The sequence below is a fragment of the Symphalangus syndactylus genome, chromosome 21 (genome assembly GCF_028878055.3).
Source record: "Symphalangus syndactylus isolate Jambi chromosome 21, NHGRI_mSymSyn1-v2.1_pri, whole genome shotgun sequence".
NCBI lineage: Eukaryota > Metazoa > Chordata > Mammalia > Primates > Hylobatidae > Symphalangus > Symphalangus syndactylus.
In genome coordinates this window covers 36,491,618-36,515,709 of record NC_072443.2, presented here as the reverse complement: position 1 = coordinate 36,515,709, position 24,092 = coordinate 36,491,618, and the positions used below count along the sequence as shown (strand labels likewise).

The following is a 24,092-nucleotide window of genomic DNA, read 5'->3' as shown; positions in this document are numbered from 1 at the left end:
GATTGTAATTTTAACAAGCACTCCTGGTGATTGTGATGAAGGTGGATAGTGGATTGTACTTTTACAAACTGCTAGAAGAGATTGGGAACTTTTGAAGCAATGCGAGAGGCTAAAGTAGTCCAGGCATTAGTGTAATTGCCCAAACTTAGGCAAGAGAGGGTTGGAGGAGGAGAATCCATGGATGTCACAAGGAAAGCAGTTACAGATGGAAGCTTTAAGCATAATGCCTAGCACACATTTAGTGTTTAATATGTTATAACTGAAGCTGAATTTTCTGCAGTGTCATTGCTGTCTATAGTTAGTCACGAAAGGACAAATACATGAAAAAATTTAATACCACCTGAATTTGACTGCTGATGTTTGGGGTTGGAATTTTTAAAGAATAGCACTCTAGGCAAATATCCCACTACTAGGGCCAGACCTTACCGGCACATAACAGAGTTCACCTTCCCTGGGAATCCCTCACCTCAATAATCTTAGGTCCAAATCCCAGCAAATGGGCTTGAATCTATGAAGCATTTCAGCTGGATTAGGAGCATGTAGACAGTTTAGAGAATGTTTCCTAAAGATTTTTTTCTTCTGGCTGGGCATGGTAGCTCATGCCTATAATCCCAGCACTTTGGAAGGCTAAGGTGGGCAAATCACTTGAGGTCAAGAGTGCAAGACCAGCCTGGCCAACATGGTGAAACCCCGTCTCTACTAAAAATACACACAAAAAAATTAGCTGGGCATGGTGACGCATGCCTGTAATCCCAGCTACTCAGGAGGCTGAGGTGGAAGGATCACTTGAACTGCAGAGGCAGAGGTTGCAGTGAGCCAAGATTGTGCCACTGCACTCCAGCCTGGGTGACAGAGCAAGACTCCATCTCAAAAATAATAATAATGTTAATTTTTTTTAAAAAAAGAATTTTTCTTTCTAAGCCCTGTAATCCTTACAATCATTAGTCAGCTTAAACAGAGTTTGGATAAATTTAACAAGAACATGCCAAGTCTATGTTGCTTTTCCAGACTAAAGAGAACCTCAACACTGAGCCCTGATTTAGAGAGAATGCAGAGCTCAAGAAAGACCAGTGGTGGGAGCAGGAGCTGAGACAGAATGTAGCTTCACACATACTGGCCTAGAGTGGACTCTGTCCTGCTGTAGAGTTGCCACCACCCTAGTCTGATGCAGTGTTGATTAGGACTTTCATTGTTTTGCTTTGGCAGATTCTCCTACTCAGCACAAACATGTAGATATTCCTGTAATCTGGGAGTGCAAAATGTTTTATTTCTAATGTTTGGTTGAAATATTTCAGAAAATATTTTGGTTGAAAGAAAACTGGCTTTGAAATTGGTTTCTTGCCATATACTAGCAAAGCAAAGTTTGCCTTTAATCTTGGTCCTGGGTCCTCTCTACCCTTGAGTGTGAGGCATTTTGGCATAGCAGAGAGAACACTGGGTGGGAGTGAGGTAATGTCACCTGAGTCCTAACCTCACTCTATCATTAACCTGCAATGTGAACTTGAGCAAGTCACTCCTCCTCTCAGGGTCTGTGACAGACTGGGTTTTCTGAGAGACAGATTCTGAGACTCTGAGTTTTGCCTGCAGGCAGTTAACACAGAAACAATACTTATGAAGGGTGAGGGATACAAGACTGGACAGGGAAAATTTGAGCTGCAATAGAGTTGGACCTTCCAAACTGTCCACTTTGAGACAATGGGGATAGGTTTTATATCTATCCCCTCTTCTACTGCATCAACCATTGAATGTGAGCTGTCTCATGGTAGGGGTGTGACTTGGGGAAAGGTGGCTCCCTTCTAAGTAGATCAATTGTCAGAGATCTAGCTGCTTATATTGACAGCAACCTTAGTTGTGAAGGTAGCATCTGGACAGCACACCACAGTGTCCACTACAGTTTCCTTAGTTTCAACCTTAATCATGTGATGGGGTGGAGCCAGATAATGTCTATATTCAGTTTTCTATTGCCATAATAAGGCGAGGTAGCAAAGACCACAAGCCTTAGTGGCACATACAGTGAACATTCATTTAGTGACAAGTTTCTAGGGTTCAGCTGATCTGGGCTGGGCTTGGTTAGGTTTGCTCATGCATCTGCAGTCAGCTACAGGTTGGGTAGGAGATTCTGCTGATCTTGGCTGGGCTTGTACACATGTTGGGGGTCAGTGGACTGTCAGCTAACCTGGGTAGCCTTGGTTAGAATGAGAACAGGGTAACTTGGCTTGACTAATCCTCCAGCAAGCTGGTGTGGGCATATTCTCATGGCAATGGCAGAAGCAAGAACAATCCCTAATGTATAAGCCCATTTCTAGCTTCTGCTTGTGTCATTGTGCTAATATCCCATTGGCCAAAGCAAGTGATATAGATGAGCTCAGAGTCAAGAGGCAGGACAGCGCAACCCATTTCCCATATGAAGAAGCTGTAGTTACTGGGCAAAGGGTATAGCTATAGGGAGGGGGGAAGAATTGGTATTATATTAAAAATCTACTACAATCGTCAACTTCCTTCCATCTGAGCCATTCAGTGATTTTGTGACTTTATCCATTAAGTAGATGCTAGTGGTCCAATTCTGGTTCTAATTAGGAGCTTGAACTCTGTCCGAGTTATTGATTTCTGAATCTAGCACTCAGCACAGAAGCAACTCTGGACATTAGTGATAAATATTTCGTTGAATGAACAAAAGCAAGAATGAATGTATGTTGGGAATTAAAAATTATAATTTCCAAGTACAAGATAAAATTTGGTTTGTAAAGTCTTAGAATCAGAACATTAGTTGTTAAGAACATTTTTTAAAAAGCAGTTTTTGAATGGTTGTCTTTATTATTACTATTCACAAAGTAAAATATGTTCCTTGCTAAAATTTGAATAACATAGGTATGCAGAGTAAACAATAAAAGTTTTCACTTCACCTTTTCCTGTGGACTTTTTCCTATGTGTATTTCCATATAAATGTATCTTCTTTTGTTTTTATTTCCTTATAACCAGGAATAAAGTCATACTATGCATTTTGTTTTGCAACTTGTTTTTAATACTCAACAAGATATATTTAAAAATATATATCTAATAATTATAAATTAATTTAAACTTTTTCTAATAACAAAAATGTACATTTGAAAAATAGTTTATATGCATGAGGCCTATCACTTTTTATGTTGCAGACAGTGCTTGGTTCTCATCTAGGCTCTCAGCTCCTTTTCCTTTGGACCACCTCCATGAAGCACTGTTATGACTTCGGGAAGGAAAACAGATTGATTCTTTCCCCTCTCATTTTGATTTGCTTTGGAGAAATAAAGCTCCTTCTTTATACACTTTCAACAATCCTAATCAAATAAAAGTAACAGTTAAATTGTAATTGTCCCTTTATTAACGAAGAGTAATGTCTGTGGTACTCAAATTATAGCATCTTATTTGCAAAATTGTGGTTGTTTTTACTGTGATATAGTATTGTAGTACAGTGCTATTTACTGGGTAGTGATGTTGGTAATAAGTGAGAGGCTCTCATTGGTAATTTTCCTGTTATCATACATTTGCTAACATGAATTTTTCCACATTTGTTTTTAATATAGGGGATTATTTTAGGTAGGGTTGAGAGATATACTGTGACTTGTTTGAGCGGGAAGAAGTAAATAAAGCTCTCCTGTCCTTGAAAACGTTAAAATGCTTTCCTGACATACAAGTTGCCATGTAAAGCCACTGGTATCTTGATTTTCATGCTTCCCATTAATCCAGCGACATCTTCTGGAACCATTCTGAATTATAAGGATTTATTTGGGGAGGCTGATGATTGAAAAAACATATAGTGAATTAAAATTTCCATAAATTGTCACATTTTGTTTTAACTGTGTTCACTTACAAAATTTGCATTATGAATAGTTTGACTTCTTTTGGAGCCCAAATGAACCTGTGACTAGGTTTCAACAGAAACTCTATTTTTCTCTATAGATATGACATGCTTACTGGGTCCCAAAGTTAATTCTATACCAAAAAAGAGGGACAGACACAGGTTTTAGACTCAGAATTATGTTTAATGGAAACAGAACTTAACAAAAGTGTCTAGGCAGGTCCAGTTCCCCAATGAGTTAGGGTGAAGACTCACTCCCTGGGTGAGTTGCAGTCTTCTCCTAGGTATGACTCAGCAGTCTCTACTCTCACTTTGTTCCTTCATTCCTGTTTGCTATGAACAGGATGGACAGAGATGGAGCCTTGATCATCTATAGAAAAGTAGCTTTCAAAACTTTATTCATGTGTTTATTTCTATATTTATTAATTTACTCTGAAAACTTTTGTTCAAACACAACGTAAGTTGAATATATAAAACTAATGAAGGCTGGTGTGATTAGGCCCAGAGCCTTCACCCATTCACTTCCCATGATTTCTGCCTCGCCACACCCATATTCATTCACATTTTATTTCCCTTAAGATAATGAGAAGCCCATGCGAGTGGTGGATGATGAAGACTTGGTAGACCAGCATCTCATCAGCGAGCTGAGGAAAGAGTACGGAATGACCTACAATGACTTCTTCATGGTGCTAACAGACGTGGATCTGAGAGTCAAGGTAGTTTCTTATTTTGAATAATATAGTACTATTTCTTAGAATAGCAAATCTGAATTGTTTTGTTAAAGAGTCCATTCAATGTACGAGTAAGCATAAATTATTTTATAAATGGGAAAGTTTTGAGATGGGCCAAATTTTCCATGTGGTCCTATGAATTTACATCCAGAAATGTGGTCTCTGACAAAGACTGAGTTGGAGTGACTTCCCACAGCCCAGCTACTTGACTCAGACTAAATTCTTTTCTTACACCAATGTTTTACATTCATAAGACACTAGTTAAATAGCTATGATGTGCGAGGTCCTGGAGATAAAAGGTGAAGAGTGGTCTCTGCCTTCAAGAAACCCATATTTAACATAGGCCTATCTCAGAGGGGTCTAGAAGTGTGCCTCCTGATCCAATGTGGACAAGAGTTTGGGGTTTTTTTTGTTGTTGTTGTTGTTTTTTGAGACAGAGTCTCGCCCTGTTGCCCAGGCTGGAGTGCAGTGGCGTGATCTCAGCTCACTGCAAGCTCCACCTCCCAGGTTCATGCCATTCTCCTGCCTCAGCCTCTGGAGTAGCTGGGACTACAGGCGCCCGCCACCACGCCCGGATAACTTTTTTTTGTATTTTTAGTAGAGACAGGGTTTCACCGTGTTAGCCAGATTGGTCTCGATCTCCTGACCTTGTGATCCGCCTGCCTCGGCCTCCCAAAGTGCTGGGATTACAGGTGTGAGCCACCACACCTGGCCAAAAGTTTGGGGTTTTACACCTACTTTCTTTCTATGCTTATGGAAAAGGTTCTGAACCATGAAAAACTATACCATGTAATAATAACAATAACAAAAATAGTCACTTTATCAAGTGCTTTCCTTATGCCTGGCACTTTCTTCAACCCTTTGCAATCCTTATCTCACATGTCTAAGATAAATGCTAACTATTTTTGTTTCACAGAGGAAAAAACAGAGGCCCAGATGGTTAAGTAACTAGCCCAAGGTCATCATGCTGTTAGTGTTGAACTTCATTCCCACAGAGGCTGGCTCCAGAACCCACTGTCTTAACAATTCTGGCATACTGGGACTATATCACTGAAAATACATTTTACTAAAGTTTATCTTAATACCTCTTTAAAGCATTCCCTAAACAATTTTTAAAACAACTTATCAAAATGTTCTTTTAAAATTCCAGGCTTCTGAAACCATGTGAAATGGAGAACATAAAAAATGTTCATGAAAAAGTCATCCATGTACCATGTTGTCTGAGAATCTTCAGGGGAAAAAAAGGCTGTCTATGCTATCAGAATAGCTGACCCAACATGCAGTATATTTCTGGATCTGGAGAAATGGCATCAGTAGTTAATTCTGCACATGTGTTGTCTCATCTCTAATGAGAGAGGTTGGGCCAGATAACCTCTAAGGTCCTTACCAGCTCTCACATTCTGTGATTTACTGAATTCCCACAGAGGGCAGAGCTTCGAGCCATGTCCAGACTGCTCTCCAGTTTATGCTGATTACACTCAGCCAGGCCCTAAATCCATCTCAGGTTGCTTTTGTAGGTCCAGGCAGCTGAGATTCAGGAATCTGAATTTCATTGTCTTTAAGTTGGATCCCAACTTATTTCTAAGAATAGGTAAACAAACATGACTTAATATTAAGTGATGCTTACTCAGTAAAACAATCCCTGGGATCACAGAACAGGCCTTGGTGGAAAACTACTCTTATTGCTCAGGTTACACACTCGAACATGTCATTCCATTTAGTTTCCTGTGTTAGGTACAGTGTTTCTCAGTTCTTCTCCAGTTGTTAGTAAATAAGAACCAGCTTAGTCCCAAAGGTAGAGAGGTGAACCTAGGACTTGTATGGTGAGGAAAGCATGGACCCTTTCCAATAAAAGGAGCATAGTTAAGAATTCCTTGTAGAAGAGGCAGTTGTTTTATGGATTCCAACTCTCAAAACATCAGCAAAGGGTACTATTGCAGGAGACCATTTATGAAGCAATGAGTCTTCTAGGCTCTGATTTCAAAGATTTCCCCAGAGCTCCTCTGAATTCTCACAGGTTCTCTATCCTCTGAACAGAGAGAAGAAATGCACTTGTACATTAAATGCATTCTGTTCTTTCTTAAACAGCAATACTATGAGGTGCCAATAACAATGAAGTCTGTGTTTGATCTGATCGATACTTTCCAGTCCCGAATCAAAGATATGGAGAAGCAGAAGAAGGAGGGCATTGTTTGCAAAGAGGACAAAAAGCAGTCCCTGGAGAACTTCCTATCCAGGTACATCACCTTTGGAGTCGCTAAAGAGGAAGGTGCAAATTTGTTCTGAGTGGGCTCATGAAAATGCCAAAGAAACACAGATCTCTCACACGTGTTTACAGAGAGTAACCCTCCTTGGAGAAAAACCTACCCATCTGTGGCCACTGAGCTTAGTCTTGTCCTGTTGAAGTGTCTCTGGCTACAAGGCTGGCTGGCTTCAGCTCCAAGCATCAATGTTGATTTGGTGGCTCTGGATAGGTCTTTTCTGTTTTTTTTGTTTGTTTGTTTGTTTGTTTTTTCTCTTTCTTTGGTACAGAAAATAGAATCCTGACCTCCCAAGAAAGTTAATTTACTCAGTCAGTAAATCTGGAGATCTCTGCATGTAGCATTTTCATTTTACATATTTATTTATTAGGCCCCTTTGGGTTCCAAACAGGATTTGGCACACTGAGCTTGATTTTCCGCTTCCTTCCAACTCTGCAGGAAACAACAAAAGCCCCACTAAGACCTCAAAAGGAGAAATCCTCTTGACCCAGTTTCATGAATTTTTCGACACTGTCATTTATTGAAGTCCATCTTGTGGCAACCCCAGTGTCCATGGGGGAGGAGCATACCTAGAGAACAGTGTAAAAACAACTCAATCTGTTACAGGACAGGGGTCCCAATCCAGACTCCAAGAGAGGATTCTTGGATCTCGTGCAAGAAAGAATTCAGGGCAAATCTGCAGTGCAAAGTGAAAGCAAGTTTACTAAGAAAGTAAAGGAATAAAAGAATAGCTACTCCATAGACAGAGCAGCCCCGAGGGCTGCTGGTTGCCCATTTTTATGGTTATTTCTTGATGATATGCTAAACCAGGGGTGGATTGTACGTGCCTCTTCTTTTTAGACCATATAGGGTAACTTCCTGACGTTGCCATGGCATTTGTAAACCGTCACGGTGGTGGTGGGAGTGTAGCAGTGAGGACGACCAGAGGTCACTCTCATCACCATTTTGATTTTGGTGGATTTTGGCTGGCCCCTTTACTGGAAACTGTTTTATCAGCAAGGTCTTTATGACCTGTATTTTGTACTGACTTCCCGTCTCATCCTGTGACTTAGAATGCCTTAATCATCTGGGATGCAGCCCAGTAGATTTTAGCCTCATTTTACCCAGCTCCTATTTAAGATGGAGTTACTTTGGTTTAAACGCCTCTGCCAAATCCACTTTTCTCCCTTCTCCTCCCCTCCCCCGATGTAGGATGAAACTTCTACAGAGACTTTGGGGCCCTAGGAGGTGCAAAGCTGCAGAAAACGATACACAACAAACTTACAGAAGTCCCAGTATAAACACCACTCCAACTATACTGTGTGGTTAAGGGGCTCCAGAAACCGCGCAAGCATGTAATACACATTTAGGGCTTGAGCCTCCAAGCAGAATCTTTACTCATGTCTCTAAAAGCACATTCTCCATATGTGAGACAGAGCGTTAAGAAGGATATGATTAGTAAGTGGATAATCTGAATTTCTACAGATTTGTGAGGCTTGGGTCTTCTAAGATGTAACATCGTGATATATAAAGGGTGCAGAACTTATCATTCATCCAAGTTTTGAGTCTAACTTACTAGCTATGTTGATCCTTTTCAATTAACCTGCCTCAAAGATCTCTCACCCATAAAATTAAAAACGATAGCAAGCAGCTCTATCTCCATCTATCTCCATTTCACATAGCAATTATACCTGTGAACACTTTTTGTGTGCTAATCTCTGTGCCAAGCACATCACCTTCATTCCCTAGTTTTACCCTTACAAGAACCCCATGATCTAAATACTGTGACTATTGTCATGTTGCAGGAGAGACAACTGAAGCCAATGGAGATTAAGTAACTTTCTCTCATCACTGAGCTAGCGTCATCTCTAGGATGATTCCCAGTACCCTGGGAAAATTTGACTCCCCAAATCTACCTTCTTATCTTATGCTCCTTTAGAAGATATGATGTGAATTATTATTAGTTCTGAAACTAAAGGCCTAGAATTTGAAGCAAAGGAAGATACTCTTAAAACCACAGAATTTCCGCCCTGAAAGGAACCCAAGGCTCTTCCTTCATCCAAATTCTCAATGCAGTACAAGTATCCGAAATGGAAATAGAAGGCACACACCTTCATAAGGACTTGAAATCAACTCAGCCGTAGGGGCAGCCTCCACTGAGAAAGGGCTCTGAGCTTCTCTGCACAATGGCTCTTTGTCTGGTCTCGGGGGTACTAAAACACCAACTTCTGATCCAAGATCATCACTCCCAATGACGATAATTGAAAAGATTTATGCTAAGAGCTTTTCTTTTGCTCTTGAGGTGCTTTTCTTTTTTCTTTTTAAGGTAGAAATTCTTCAGAAGTTTATTTTTTAACAGTGTTAAATACATTTCAAGTTAAAAATTCAAGACCTCAGTTCCCAAACTTCTGAATTAGGCTTCTAAATTTTATTTTCCAATTTATAACCTAGCAAATTTTTGCCATCACTTTTAAGAGGGCTTTGAATAATGTTTGATCTTGCTTATAAACCCAGTAATTAAACAACTTCATCATTTCACGTAGGCGTTATACATTTAATACATTTATTTCAATTATTTGAAATTAAACAATCTTTCTGAGTACTTAAAGATCTGTAAGCTAATAAGTTAATTTTACAAATACAGTGAATCTAACGTTCTCTCAGATGTTCTAAAAACTGCATACGCTGTAAGATTTCAACTTACCCACATGCCTAAACCAATTACTTAATTACACATTCTAATTTGGAGTTTCAAGTTGTCATTTTATTATGCCAAATTCTCTTAAGCTTCACAATAATATATTTTATATATATACATATATAACCAGAATTATATATATATACAAACATATATATAATTATTACTATATTACTATAATTTTGATTCTTTGGAAACTTTTTCTTCTTAATTCTAAATCTTCCAGGGTTAGTGATCTATCCCAGTAAACTCAGGTTGCCCACCCTATAAAGTAGACAGTTATCATCCAATTCATTGATGTTACTTAAAACCAGAGATCTGTCATGAGACTGGCAGCTGTAGACATCCTCAGAGATTCTTCTCACCATCCCTAGGTAGAGTGTCTTTTTATAACCACTATGTCAAGGGTTTCAAAATTTGAAAGGGAGAGCTGACATTATCTCAATTTTCTTCATTCACTAAAGCTTGTAATACTCCTGTAGGTTGATTACTTAAATTTTGTATTTTTTTTATTCTTAAGAAAGTACAAATATTATAAAGTCTTTTGAACTAGATAGGGTCCTAAGATATGTAAATGTATTTTCCACCTAATGTAAGAGTTTTATGGGCTCTTATCTTCATTACTACTATAGGAATGTACATCTTTTATGGATATTCAGAGATATATATAATTACAATTTGGATGTCCCATAGTGGTGCCTGACTTGTGGTCACAACTCATAAAATCATTCTGCTAATAATTGTAATTTATTTGAAGGATTAAAGCGGAATAGTGTACTACTTAAAGGCACAAGCAAGACAAAATAAGTTTGATTCCAGGTTCTTCTATTTACTAGCTGTGTGACCCTGAGCTAATTACTTAACCACTCTGGGCTTCAGTTTTCTCATTTGCAAAATGAAAATAATAAGTGTATTTTTGTTTAAGACTATTGTGAAGGGTACATTCAATACTAAAGATAATGATGGCCCAGGACCCAGTACAAAGCAAGTAGTCAATAAATGCTACTTATTAGTAGTCCTAGGGTCAGTTATTCTGGTCCTATAGAGAACTTTGTCATCAAGGAAGAGTTACCAGAAAGAGATTTAGTAAATACTTCAGAATTGAAACCCAGGCAAAGAGAAATGAAAAAAAAAAAAAAAAAAAATTACAGTCCTGCGATTAAACCAGTATCCAAATGGGAATTTTCCTTCAAATTTGCTGAGTGGTTGATGGATTTACACAGGCTAGTTTCAGCTGACCAGACCCTGAAGCCAGTCTAGTCTTCAATAGCACTCATTTGGTTCAGGGTATAATCACCTTTCCCTGAGACAGAAACCCCAAAGAGTGGGCAAATGCATACTAATTTGGGCATGCCAGTTAGAAGCAAACACATTCATAGCTTGTAAAGTTTTTATTTACTGGGAAGCTAAAGTGACAGAAAAACAATTTGTCTAAAATAAGGGTCTGGGTCAGTTTCACAACTCTTGTTACATCTTTTGGAAGTTTCCTTCGGTGTCGTGAGCTGGGACCTTGTATCTTAATGTGAAGGTCTGTGGGAAGCTGAATCATGACTTGGGGAAATGACCTTCTCTTAGTTGTGTCTGGACAGGGAGTCTGAGATCCCATCCCTCTCCAATCAGGACTGCATTCAGTGTGCACATAGGTAAACAAACCAAAATAGACCTCACCCAAAATAGCTCCTTCCAAGACACCCTACAGCTCTGTGTGAGGCCAGGAAGGCTGGTCTGGTTTGGATGCTGGCTAGGCGGCCAGCGCTGGTCTGGCATGCCTCCTAAGGAAGCAGGAGAAGTACCTGAGACTGTTGTGTTTGTGATCTGACAGTAGTTACTGTTCCCTTTCGTAAGAAACCTTGGACAGTCTCAGAGGCTCCTCTCTTGTCCTTTGTGCCAAACACGTTCAGCTCCCTGTCCTCAGTAGAGATTTTAGTTTCTCTTTCCCTTTAAAAAAAAAAAAAAAAAAAAACAAGCAGAGGAAGTGAATGTAATGTCACAGCAAGCAATACTTGGTTAGCCTTGCGACAGGCGTCCATTCAGAGGTTGTATTTCATCAAACTATCATTTTCTCTTATTCACCCAAACCACTATTCCCTCAAGAGGCCATTTTCTTTGGGGTTGAAAACTCTCATGTTCACTCCTGATGCTAGAAGGGGCACAGGGATCGAAGCCATGAATAAAATTAACTGGCTGTCAGCTCTGTGAGTGCACTCACACCCTGCGGTCACCTGCACTGAAGGCAAAAAGCAAAACTCCAGTGAAGATGGAAGTTGAGACAACTCTATACAGTTGCCCCTTAGATGCATACCCTCTCTCTTTTATACTCTCTTGCAGACCCTGATAGCACCAGCCAAAATATCAGTGTCTGAGCGTAGTAGATCAGGGAAACCACTGGACCAGGAGTCAGAGAAGTGTCTGTATTTTGGTAATGCCTCTTAGATTTACTAGTTGGGCAAGTTATTCACTTCTCTAAGCCTTGTTTTGTTATCTGCATAATGGGGAAAATAATCTGCAACCTCACTGGGCTCTAATGAAGAACCGTATTGCATTGGTGAAAGTGAGCTATAAAATGATACACAAACCTAAGGACTGAATAGGTTATTTGATGGTGCTGTGATGGATAATGTCAACGTCTGTTAATGGATAAAGTTCTACACCCAGAAGCCTGCAGATTAAGACATAATCTTCTATATCCATGTCAGCATGTGGATAACTTGCAATGATAGGTTTGAGAGTTTAATTATTGTAACATTCCTGTGAACAACATACTGCTGGTTTTGATTTTAGAAATAAGGAAGGCCGGGCGCGGTGGCTCACGCCTGTAATCCCAGCAATTTGGGAGGCCGAGGCGGGCAGATCACCAGGTCAGGAGATCGAGACCATCCTGGCTAACACAGTGAAACCCCGTCTCTACTAAATATACCAAAAATTAGCCAGGTGTGGTGGCCCACGCCTGTAGTCCCAGCTACTTGGGAGGATGAGGCAGGAGAATCGCTTGAACCTGGGAGGCGGACGTTGGCAGTGAGCTGAGATCATGCCACCGCACTCCAGCCTGGGTGACAGAGTGAGACTCTGTCTCAAAAAAAAAAAAAAAAAAAAGAAAGAAAAGAAAAAACTAAGGAAAAACTGAGACTTTGGTGAATTGAGTGACGTGCTCAACGACACCCAAAAAGACAAAAGCTTTTTCTACTAGTCTACTGTGTTGGAACGGTAAAAACAGAAACTTAGTTTACTATATATTCTAAAATCTTATGGTTCTAGGCTTAATATCATTCCACTTCATAGAAGTACTTTGTAAGCATTGGCTCTTATTAATAATAGGGTACATTTTAGAAACTGCATTTGCCTCTGGAAGAACCACTGGCTACTGAGGAAGGTACGTAGGGTTTTGTTTTTCCAGGAATCCTCTTTGAACCTTTAAACCACGCTCCCATTTTTCTCTTTCCTGTCACTGTAATCTACTTAAAATTCAGTTATCTTTTTCTACTCTATCTCCTATCCATATATTCATTTCTTAACCCCCTCTAAACTTTAGCAGTAACTCTACTAAGACCAGTTCTCTTCAGTTGTCCTCTGAGTTTCTCATTTCCATTGCTACAGTTTAATGCACAATTTTGGCCTGTCTTCATTGCATCTGAGAGTTTGTCTCTCTCCAAGTGACCTCATTAGGCATTGTGACCACAGAATCATGCTTGACACATCATGCAAATGCCAAAGCAGAAAGACTGAGAAGTTACAACAGAAAAACTACAAGAGTGTAGCAATGCAGTTTAATGGCTTTGAGAAGCTATGGGACAGTTCTAAGCATGTGTTTTTTTCTTTTTTTTTCTGGGCACAGAAAAAAATTGCTAGCCTAAGTCACTCTGGTTTCCTACATTGGTTTTTATTGTTTGAAGCAGTAAGCAGTAATGGTATCCTGCTTTTTTTTCCAGGTTCCGGTGGAGGAGGAGGTTGCTGGTGATCTCTGCTCCTAACGATGAAGACTGGGCCTATTCACAGCAGCTCTCTGCCCTCAGTGGTCAGGCATGCAATTTTGGTGAGTGGGAAGCCACCTCATTACTGCTTTCCCATACCACTCTCCTCCCGGTCAATTCTAAAATGGAACATAGAACCTTAGATCATCAAAATGATTCCTAGTTCAGACTGTTCAGGTTTCCAGACACATACTCTATTATATTGAGTATAAAGTTGCTTTTAGACTGGAGCTTTAGTCAACTGTGGATTTTTTTTTTCCCTCAATATTCTCTCCTCTCTAGTTCTTCTTCATTCATGTGTTTGAAAATATCTTCTGATTTACTTTTAATGATCTGTATCATTTGTCTTCAGTTTCTTTTTCAAATTGTCTCACTTAGGTATTATCATTCACTTAGGTAATACTTGAATATCTACTTACATACCATCACTGGATACTCCATAGATTAAATGTCTTTTTTAAAATAGGAATGGCTCTGGGAATAATATATTAATTGAAGCAGACTATATTGCCCTTCTCTTAAAAATGATTTTTATCTTCAAAACTCAGAAGACTTAGTGAATGAATTTTTTTTAATAAAAGGATTTTTGTCTATAACTGAGCACTAAGAAAGTAGCAAGATCTCTTAAATAAAACCTTATTTTAAAGACAAGCAGGCCAAAGAAAAACATAGTTTACTGTTTTTTTGTAGTGAATTGCTCAGTATTTTGAAAAAAAATATATGCTTTATTTACCAAACATTTTTATTCTAGTGTCCTGAAAGAGCTAATGTCATTTTGGATATGGATATATAGGCAGTAAAATGAATAGTATATAGAACTTACTACTAAGTTCAATGATGAATCAAGGAGATGACTACAATTTCAAAAGTAGAAGTCATGAGTGAAATCTCGTATGAGATATACCTCTGCAGAAGGAGAATTTTGAGAGATTCATTGGGCAGGGGCAGGTGCAGGGGGAAGTAGCTAAGGGCAACAAATTAAAAAATTCTCCATTAGAACATAGATGAATCACCATTATTTTGATGCCTCTATTAGGAGGAAGAATCATCTACTAGTTACAGAACTGTGCTTGATTTTTTTAAAAACGGGAGGAGTGTAAGTTTTGTAAAGCATTAACAGAGCCAAGGTCTTTGTTATGACCTAGTATGTGTAAATTATAAGTACATTTTCATTTTAAGATATGAAATAACTCAAAGGAAGGCCAAAACCAAGCTCATTAATAGTAAGAACAATAGAAAATTCAGAAATTTTTATTTGTACTCGTATTATCAAGGTTAATAATTTAAGACTTTATATTAACATATAAATTTGATTGTGCCAGTATTCTTAAGCACACTTTAAATTATTTATAGCCACCAATGTGGTCAGTTAAGATAGAAATTCTTACAGCAGTTAAGAACCTTTACAAGAAAAATATAAATAAAGCCACAGTTTTTAAATTTTCCAAAGATGCTTTCGTAGCAGCTATTTGGTGGTACTTTATCTTTAAATCTCTGCACACAGATCCTATGTCACATTGTGAAAGCAAACCCTCTTGTACTATTCCCAAAATGTGAACAAGTCACGTTCACATTTATGAATTAATGAATAATTAAATTGATGATCTTGCCTTTTGAAAACATGACTAATCAATATGTAGAACAGAATACTTCACTTCTCTGAGAAAAGAGTAAAGGTGGAAAAAAAAATTTTTTTGAATAGCATTTTGCCTAGATTTTAGCTTCTCCTTAGAAGTGCCCTCCCATGGCAGTGTTCAATTTTCTCTCCTGGACAATAAACAGCACCAACAACCTTATTATTAGTTCCAAGTTATTATCCTGACTAGGTTGGGACTTTATTTAAAACTATGAAAGCTTGATATGATAGCTTGACAGCCCCTTTGTCCTCCTATTTTCTTTCTTTTTTTTTTAATTATACTTTAGGTTTTAGGGTACATGTGCACAGTGTGCAGGTTTGTTACATATGTATCCATGTGCCATGTTGATTTCCTGCACCCATTAACTCGTCATTTAGCATTAGGTATATCTCCTAATGCTGTCCCTCCCCCCTCCCCCCACCCCACAACAGTCCCCGGAGTGTGATGTTCCCCTTCCTGTGTCCATGAGTTCTCATTGTTCAATTCCCACCTATGAGTGAGAACATGCGGTGTTTGGTTTTTTGTCCTTGCGATAGTTTACTGAGAATGATGTTTTCCAGTTTCATCCATGTCCCTACAAAGGACATGAACTCGTCATTTTTTACGGCTGCATAGTATTCCATGGTGTATATGTGCCACATTTTCTTAATCCAGTCTATTGTTGTTGGACATTTGGGTTGGTTCCAAGTCTTTGCTATTGTGAATAGTGCCGCAATAAACATACGTGTGCATGTGTCTTTATAGCAGCATGATTTATAGGCCTTTGGGTATATACCCAGTAATGGGATGGCTGGGTCAAATGGTATGTCTAGTTCTAGATCCCTGAAGAATTGCCACACTGACTTCCACAATGGTTGAACTAGTTTACGGTCCCACCAACAGTGTAAAAGTGTTCCTATTTCTCCACATCCTCTCCAGCACCTGTTGTTTCCTGCTTTTTTAATGATGGCCATTCTAACTGGTGTGAGATGGTATCTCACTGTGGTTTTGATTTGCATTTCTCTGATGGCCAGTGATGATGAGCATTTCTTCATGTGTTTTTTGGCTGCATAAATGTCCTCCTATTTTCTTTCTCTGGAATCTCTTCAGATCCACTTCATCTTCAAAAGAATTCCAACAAGCTACCAAGGCATGACCTTCCCTCCTGTCCTGAAACCTTAGCAGAGGATATGAAGGCAAGCTGTGCTTGCTTAAATGTCTTCCCTTTGAATCCTCTAAATTAGTGATAAAAACATACCGTTTAAGCCAATGCAGTTTTGTGTGAGGAAGCAGAACAATTTCAATTTCTTTAACCATCACAATTGATGGAGTCTGTAGTTTTTTCCCTGAAAGTTAAGTTATCCTAAAAGCTGTTATAACTTCAGAACACTAACTAGCTTAGATCAACTCAGATATTTTAATGTTCCAATGAATTGCTTCATCTTTTCTTTTTATGCGAGACCAAGTCTCTGTCACCCAAGCTGGAGTGCAGTGGCACAATCTCCGCTCACTGCAACCTCCGCCTCCCGGGTTGAAGCGATTCTCTTGTCTCGCCGTCCCGAGTAGCTGGGACTACAGGCACGTGCCACCACATCCAGTTGATTTTTTTTATTGTTAGTAGAGACGGGGTTTCACCATGTTAGCCAGCATGGTCTCGATCTCCTGACCTCGTGATCTGCCTGCCTGAGCCTCCCAAAGTGCTGGGATTACAGGCATGAGCCACCGCACCCGGCATGGCTTCATCTTTTCTTTTCTTTTTGTCATTTAGTAGAATGAGAATCACAGTTCATCTTCTTTGAGGTTTTGAAAGTATTTGCTTCCTTATGGTAAAAATTTAAAATGGATTATTCTTCTTCTTCAGGTTATGCTCTATATTATTGTTAAATTTAAGAGATTTTTAATTGTCACATATCAGCGCTTTGAAGTAAAAGATGACTTCTAATCCTTTCCTCTAATTCTATGGTTTTCTTTTTTCTCTCAGGTCTGCGCCACATAACCATTCTGAAGCTTTTAGGCGTTGGAGAGGAAGTTGGGGGAGTGTTAGAACTGTTCCCAATTAATGGTAATGTGTTGTTATCTTGAAACAGTATGAACTAGTGTTAAGTTCAGTTAAATTACATTAAGTTATATGCAAGCAGTGGGTGTATGTCTAAGGTGAACAAAGTTCATTGAATCCTCCTCCCACTTCATGCACTTGTGCATGTATGCCTGTGTGTGCACGGGATATGTAGGGGAAGGGGTGTGGAGTACAGGGACTAATATTATTTCTAATATAAACCATTCCAAGTAACAGTAAAAATATCCATTTTTCTTAACTAAAATAATGCTTTTTGGGGGTCCGTATAGGCCCTTATAGTTTACAAAGCATTTTCTTCTATTTTATATCATTTAATTCTCACAATAGTTTTGTGAGGCACATAGGTCATATCTCATTGATTCCCTTTCAACAGATAAGGACATACACTAAAAGACTCAGAGAAGCTGAAAGATACTTACACTAAAAGGCTCAGAGAAGCCAGGCACGGTGACTCATGCCTGTAATCCTAGCACTTTGGGAGGCCGAGGTGGGCAGAACACGAGGTCAGGAGTTCGAAACCAGCCTGGCTAACATGGTAAAATCCGTCTCTACTAAAAATACAAAAATTAGCCAGGCATGGTTGCATGCGCCTGTAGTCCCAGCTACCTGGGAGGCTGAGGTAGGACAAACGCTTGAACCTCGGAGGTGGAGGTTGTGGTGAGCCGAGATCACATCACTGCACTCCAGCCTGGGTGACAGAGCAAGACTCCATCTCAAAAACAAAACGAAACAAAACAAAAGACTATTGACTGAAGGTTTCAGAAAGCAAATCCAGTCCTTTCTTCCAAGACCAAGCTCTTTAAATAATGTGTGTAAAATACTTGGCAGAATGCCGAACACAGCAGACTTGAAAGTGTCAGCTCCTTTTCTCCTTCCCCTCTATTCTTTTCACTATTCACAATAGTTTAAATATTCATCTAGATCTTAACAGAATTGGTATTTTCACTTTTAACAATGAAATAAGCTTTTTATTATAAAGATGTGTCAAAAGGAAAGCTGTAGTTACAGAGAAGTAACTAATTGGAAATAAACTTAGAAATATAAACTATATAATCCTTGTTAGTGACAAATTTTAAAGAAATTAATCTTCCCATGATTAAATTAAGGAATTGGTTTTATACTTTGTAACATTCCTACAAGAGACACATCGTGTGCCCCAAAGTTTGACCCTAATCATGTTGCAGAATAGCAGGGACATTTAATTTCTAGTAGAAAAAGCCCCAGCAAACTTCTTTAATTAGATTTTGAACTAAAGAGAAGAGGCTCATGCGTCCTCCCTATTCTCACAGTAATTTCCTCACACTTTAATGTTTTCATGGGCTCTGACTCTTTAATCCACTAACAATAACTATTCCAATGTTATTCTAGGGAGCTCTGTTGTTGAGCGAGAAGATGTACCAGCCCATTTGGTGAAAGACATTCGTAACTATTTTCAAGTGAGCCCGGAGTACTTCTCCATGCTTCTAGTTGGAAAAGACGGAAATGTCAAATCCTGGTATCCTTCCCCAATGTGGTCCATGGTGATTGTGTACGATTTAATTGATTCGATGCAACTTCGGAGACAGGAAATGGCGATTCAGCAGTCACTGGGGATGCGCTGCCCAGAAGATGAGTATGCAGGCTATGGTTACCATAGTTACCACCAAGGATATCAGGATGGTTACCAGGATGACTACCGTCATCATGAGAGTTATCACCATGGATACCCTTACTGAACAGAAATATGTAACCTTAGACTCAGCCAGTTTCCTCTGCAGCTGCTAAAACCACATGTGGCCAGCTCCATTCTTCCACACTGCGTACTACATTTCCTGCCTTTTTCTTTCAGTGTTTTTCTAAGATTAAATAAATAGCAAACTTTCACCTATTCATGAGTTATTATTGAAACCTTAAATCATAAAGACATTTAAAAGAATTGTTTTTCTAACTGGAGGGGCTCTAGTGCTAAATAATGGTACTGAAAATTGATATTATTTTCCTTTTCTTATATAAAGGACCTTATTTGGCATATAAAATTTTATGAAATATGTATTTAAAGCTTTTTCTTATTTTTGCATTAATTGGTAAGTGAAAACTCTGTTAAAGATCACACCACAAATGTTTTCAGGAAACATCTGAAAAGATAAAACAAAGAACAAATAACTTTTAATACGTACTTAAATTGATACTTTTTGAAATGCCAGTCTGAAAATAATTAAGATATCTCAGCTTTGTATGAGTTTCTTTTATGAAACTTGATACCGCAGGAGTCCAGTAATATTGGCCACAAAAGCCAGAGAAAGTACCAAGCCCAGCTTTGTTATCATAGCCACTTCCTGCCCTGTTTCTGTTATTTTTAGTGTTTTTTCAGATATAAATCGGGATCCAGGAAATCCTCACCAGAATCTGGCACTGCAGCCAGAGGTGATACTTTCAGAGTTCTAGTAGGCTGCTATGGAATTTCTGGCATGAAAATTCTTGACCCCTCACACTTTATCCCCTGTACAGCACAGGCATACCATGGAGATATTACAGGATCAGTTCCAGACCACCATAATAAAGTGGATATCGCAATAAAGTGAGTCACACAAAATTTTTGGTTTCTCAGTGCATATAAAAGTTATGTTTACACTCTTTTGTAGTCTATTAAGTGTATAATAGCTTTATCTCTAAAAAAGTACAAATTTTCTTTTAAAAATACTTTATTGCTAAAAATTGCTAATCATAATCTTTTTGCCTTGATATTGATGGCTGCTGAATGATCAGGGTGGTGGTTACTGAAGGTTGGGGGTGATGGTGGCAATTTCTTAAAATAAGACAGCAATGAAGTTTGCCACTTTGATTGACTTTTTCTTCATGAAAGATTTCTCTGCAGCATGTGATGCTGTATGATAGCATTTTACCCGTAGTACAACTTCTTTTGAAATTGGAGCCAATCCTCTCAAACCCTGGTGCTGCTTTATTAATGAAATTTATGTAATATTCTAAATCCTTTGTTGTCATTTCAATAATGTACATAGGAACTTACGCAAGAGTAGATTCCATCTCAAGAAATCACTTTCTTTGTTCATTCATAAGAAGCAAGTCTTCATCTATTAAACTTTTGTAATGAGATTGCAGCAATTCAGTAACATCTTCAGACTCCACTTCTAATTCCAGTTATCTTGCTATTTCCACTATATCTATAGCAGAGCTTCCTCCAGTGAAGTCTTGAGCCCCTTAAAATCATCCATGAAGGATGGAATTAGCTTCCAAACTCATTAATCTTCATATTTTGACCTTCTCCCATGAATCACGATGTTCTTAACGGCATCTATAATGGTGAATCCTTTCCAGAAGGTTTTTAATTTGCTTTGCCCAGATCCATTAGCGGGATCACAATCTGTGTGACAGCTATAGCCTTACGAAAAGTGCAAATGACTCCTTGATTCCTGTGCTGCACAATAGATATTGTGTTAGCAGGCATGAAAACATTAATCTCCTTGTATATGTCTATCCAAGTTCTTGGGTGACTGGGTATATTGTCAATGAACAGCTATATATATATATATATATATATATATATATATATATAATATATATATTATGGTGGTCTGCAACTGATCATTTATATATTTTATATATATATAAAATATATATATAAAATATATATATATTATATATAATATATATATTTTATATATATATAAAATATATATATATTATATATATATATTTTATATATATATAAAATATATATATATTATATATATATATTTTATATATATATAAAATATATATATATATTTTTTTTGAGACGGAGTCTCGCTCTGTCACCCAGGCTGGAGTGCAGTGGTGCAATCTTGGCTCACTGCAACCTCTGCCTCCGGAGTTCAAGTGATTCTCCTGCCTCAGACCCCCAAGTAGCTGTATTTACAGGTGCCCACCACTACACCCAGCTTATTTTGTATTTTTAGTAGAGATGGGGTTTCACCATGTTAGTCAGGGTGGTCTCAAACTACTGACCTCAGGAGATCCAGCCGCCTCGGCCTCCCAACGTGCTGGGATTACAGGCATGAGCCACCATGCCCGGCCTGAACAGCAATATTTTTAAAAGATTCTTTTTTTCTGAGCAGTAAGACTCAAAAAGGGCTTAAAATAGCCAGTAAACCATGTTGTCCATAGACATGCTGTCATTCAGGCTTTGTAGCTCCATTTATAGAGCACAGGCAGATTAGATTTAGCATAATTCTGAAAAGTCATAGGGTTTGGGGAAATGGTAAATGAGCATTGATTTCAACTTAGTCACCAGCTGCATTAACCTCTAACAAGGGGTAAGCCTGTTGGTTGAAGCTTTGAAGTGAGGCATTGACTACTCCTCTCTAGATATGTAAGTCTGAGATGGCATCTTCTTCCAATATAAGGCTGTTTCATCTCTTTTGAAAATCTATTGTTTAGTGTACCCACTTTCATTAATTATCTTAACTAGATCTTCTGGATAACTTACTGCAGCTTCTACATCAACATTTGCTGCTTTACTTTGCACTTTTATGGATGGACAAGGCTTCTTTTCTTAAAACTCATGAACCAGACTCTGCTACCTTCAAACTTTTTTTCTGAAGCTTCCTCACCTCCCTTTAGCTTTCATAGGATTGAAGAGAGTTAGGGCCTTGCTCTGAATTAGGCTTTGGCTTAAGGGAATTTTGTGGCTGGCTTGATCTTCTATTCAGATGACTCAAAGTTTCTCCATATCAGCAATAAGGCTGTTTTACTTTCTTATCATTCATGTATTCACAAAGTAGCACTTTTAATTCCCTTCAAGAACTTTTCCTTTGCATTTATACTTGGTTGTTTGGCATAAGAGGCTTAGCTTTCAGCCTGTCTCGGCTTTTGACACACCTTCCTCACTAAGCTTGTTCATTTCTAGCTTTTGATTTAAGGTGAAAGATTGCAACTTCCTCCCACTTGAAATACTTGGAGGCTATTTTAGGGTTATTAATTGATCTACTTTCAATATTGTGTCTCAGGGACTAAGGAGGCCTGAGAAGAAGGAGAAAGATGGCAGAAAGGTTGGTTGTTGGAGCAATCAGAACATACATAACATTTATTAAGTTTACTGTGTTATATAAGTGTGGTTCGTGGTGCCCCCAGTAATTATAATAGTAACATCAAAGATCGTTGACTACAGATTTTAATAACAGAGATAATAATGAAACAGTGTGAAATATTGCAAGAATTACCAAAATGTGACACAGAGACATAAAGTGAGTACATGCTATTGCAAAAATGATATCAACAGACTTCCTTGATGCAGGGTTGCCACAAACCTTCAATTTGTAAAAAATGCAGTATCTGAGAAGTATAACAAAATAAGATGTGCCTGTACCTACTTGCTAATGGACCTATTACCATACTGGCATCTTATAAAAAAATTACAAGGAAGGAGATTATATCCAGGGATTCTTTTTGTTTTCAAGGCAAAGGTTACCAAGTTACAGTGGACTAAAGTAGCTGGAATGCAAAGGAGTATAATCCTTGTCTTTGAAAAAAGAGCATTTGTTTCAATCATATGGCATATCAAAGTAAACTTTCTCCCTTCCTCCCTCCTTTCGTTGCTTCTTCTTCTTCTTCTTCTTTTTTCTTTTCTTTTTTTTTTTTTTTTTGTTTGGAGACAGTCTCACTCTGTCACCCAGGCAGTAGTGCAATCTTGGCTCACTGCAAACTCGGCTTCCCTCAAACAATCCTCCCACCTCAGCCTCCCAAGTTAGCTGGGACCACAGCCATGCTCCACCATGCCCAGCCATCCTTGCTTCTTTACTATATTTCTTTTTTCAACAAATATTTATCAAGTAATATTGTCAAGTAATATTTATGAGCTTCCCCTCAGATAGGCATTTAGCATCATGATGGCACCATTCTCTAACAATAATGGGAAGGCTGTTTTCCACTATTATTAATCATTAATTCTCCAAATCATTTTAGTATTATTATTAATTCTAATAAGTACAGAGATTAATAAATGCATTCAAACCACGTGTGAATATTTGCTATAGGCTTATGTGTGCCTACTGTATGTTCAGATTTTTCTTTATATCTGAACTTTGTTATAAATAAATGACAGTAAAAATGGAATTTATAGTTCAATGAACTTGACAAATCACTTATTCTGCCATTCATTTTCCATAAAGACCATTCATTCTTCCTTGTTTTACAGGCAACTGAGCTCCAGAAAGCTCAAGTGACTTTAGAACTCAGTTCTTAGTGTGTGAATTATGCTCCCATTTCATCCCTCTGCCTTGATGGAGCACTTTCCTCCTCATTTTTTCTTGGACAGTCCATACAAGCTGCTTGAGGTGTGCAGGAAAGTGAGCCACGTCGAAGTGTACTGCTTTTAAATTTCTGCCAGGATGAAGCATAGCCCAAAGTTGCCAATAAAAATGGATTTCTTTACCTTTGTTCCTGAAATTGTGTGATGACAATTTCTAAGTAAAGGACCCAAATCACCTCAACTTCAGGAAATATAATAATGAGGGAGCCAGGAGCAGTGAGGGGCTCACACCTGTAATCCCAGCACTTTGGGAGGCCAAGGTGAGCAGATCACTTGAGCCCAGGACTTCGAGACCAGCCTGAGCAACATGGCAAAACCCCGTCTCTACAAAAAAATACAAAAAATTAGCTGGGTACGGTGGTGTGTGTCTGTGGTCCCAGCTATTCAGGAGGCTGAAGTGAGAGAATCGCTTGAGACTAGGAGGTCGAGGCTTCAGTGTGCCGTGATCATCGCGCCATAGTACTCCATCATCCTGGGTGACAAAGTGAGACCCTGTCCCCCCACCAAAAAAAAGAAGGAGTTTCATCTCACAAGAAACTGAATTAGATAGGAATAATAGAAAATTTACTCTCAGAATAATAGGGTTCTAGCTCCTGCAACCAAAAAAAGATAGTACTTTTTTACAACCTGAGATTACTTTT

General features: G+C 38.5%; 2 protein-coding genes across 9 annotated transcripts in view; one reads left to right on the top strand and one right to left on the bottom strand.

Moving 5' to 3' along the window:
- CCDC80 (coiled-coil domain containing 80) overlaps positions 1-19,032 on the top strand; it is a 151,198-nt gene extending 132,166 nt beyond the window's left edge. For 3 of the 4 annotated variants that reach the window (XM_063630029.1, XM_063630030.1, XM_055258987.2), the window contains 5 exons: positions 4,415-4,551; positions 6,655-6,803; positions 13,431-13,534; positions 17,070-17,150; positions 18,534-19,032. In XM_063630029.1, coding sequence (XP_063486099.1) covers positions 4,415-4,551; positions 6,655-6,803; positions 13,431-13,534; positions 17,070-17,150; positions 18,534-18,880 — 818 coding nt within the window. In that variant the 3' untranslated portion in view covers positions 18,881-19,032. The other variant, XM_055258988.2, reaches the window with a different exon arrangement.
- SLC35A5 (solute carrier family 35 member A5) overlaps positions 13,361-24,092 on the bottom strand; it is a 50,652-nt gene continuing 39,920 nt past the window's right edge. For 4 of the 5 annotated variants that reach the window (XR_010118453.1, XR_010118455.1, XM_063630039.1 and 1 more), the window contains one exon: positions 13,361-13,591. The gene's annotated coding sequence lies outside the window, so the exon portion shown is untranslated. The remainder of the gene's footprint in view (positions 13,592-24,092) is intronic. The other variant, XR_010118454.1, reaches the window with a different exon arrangement.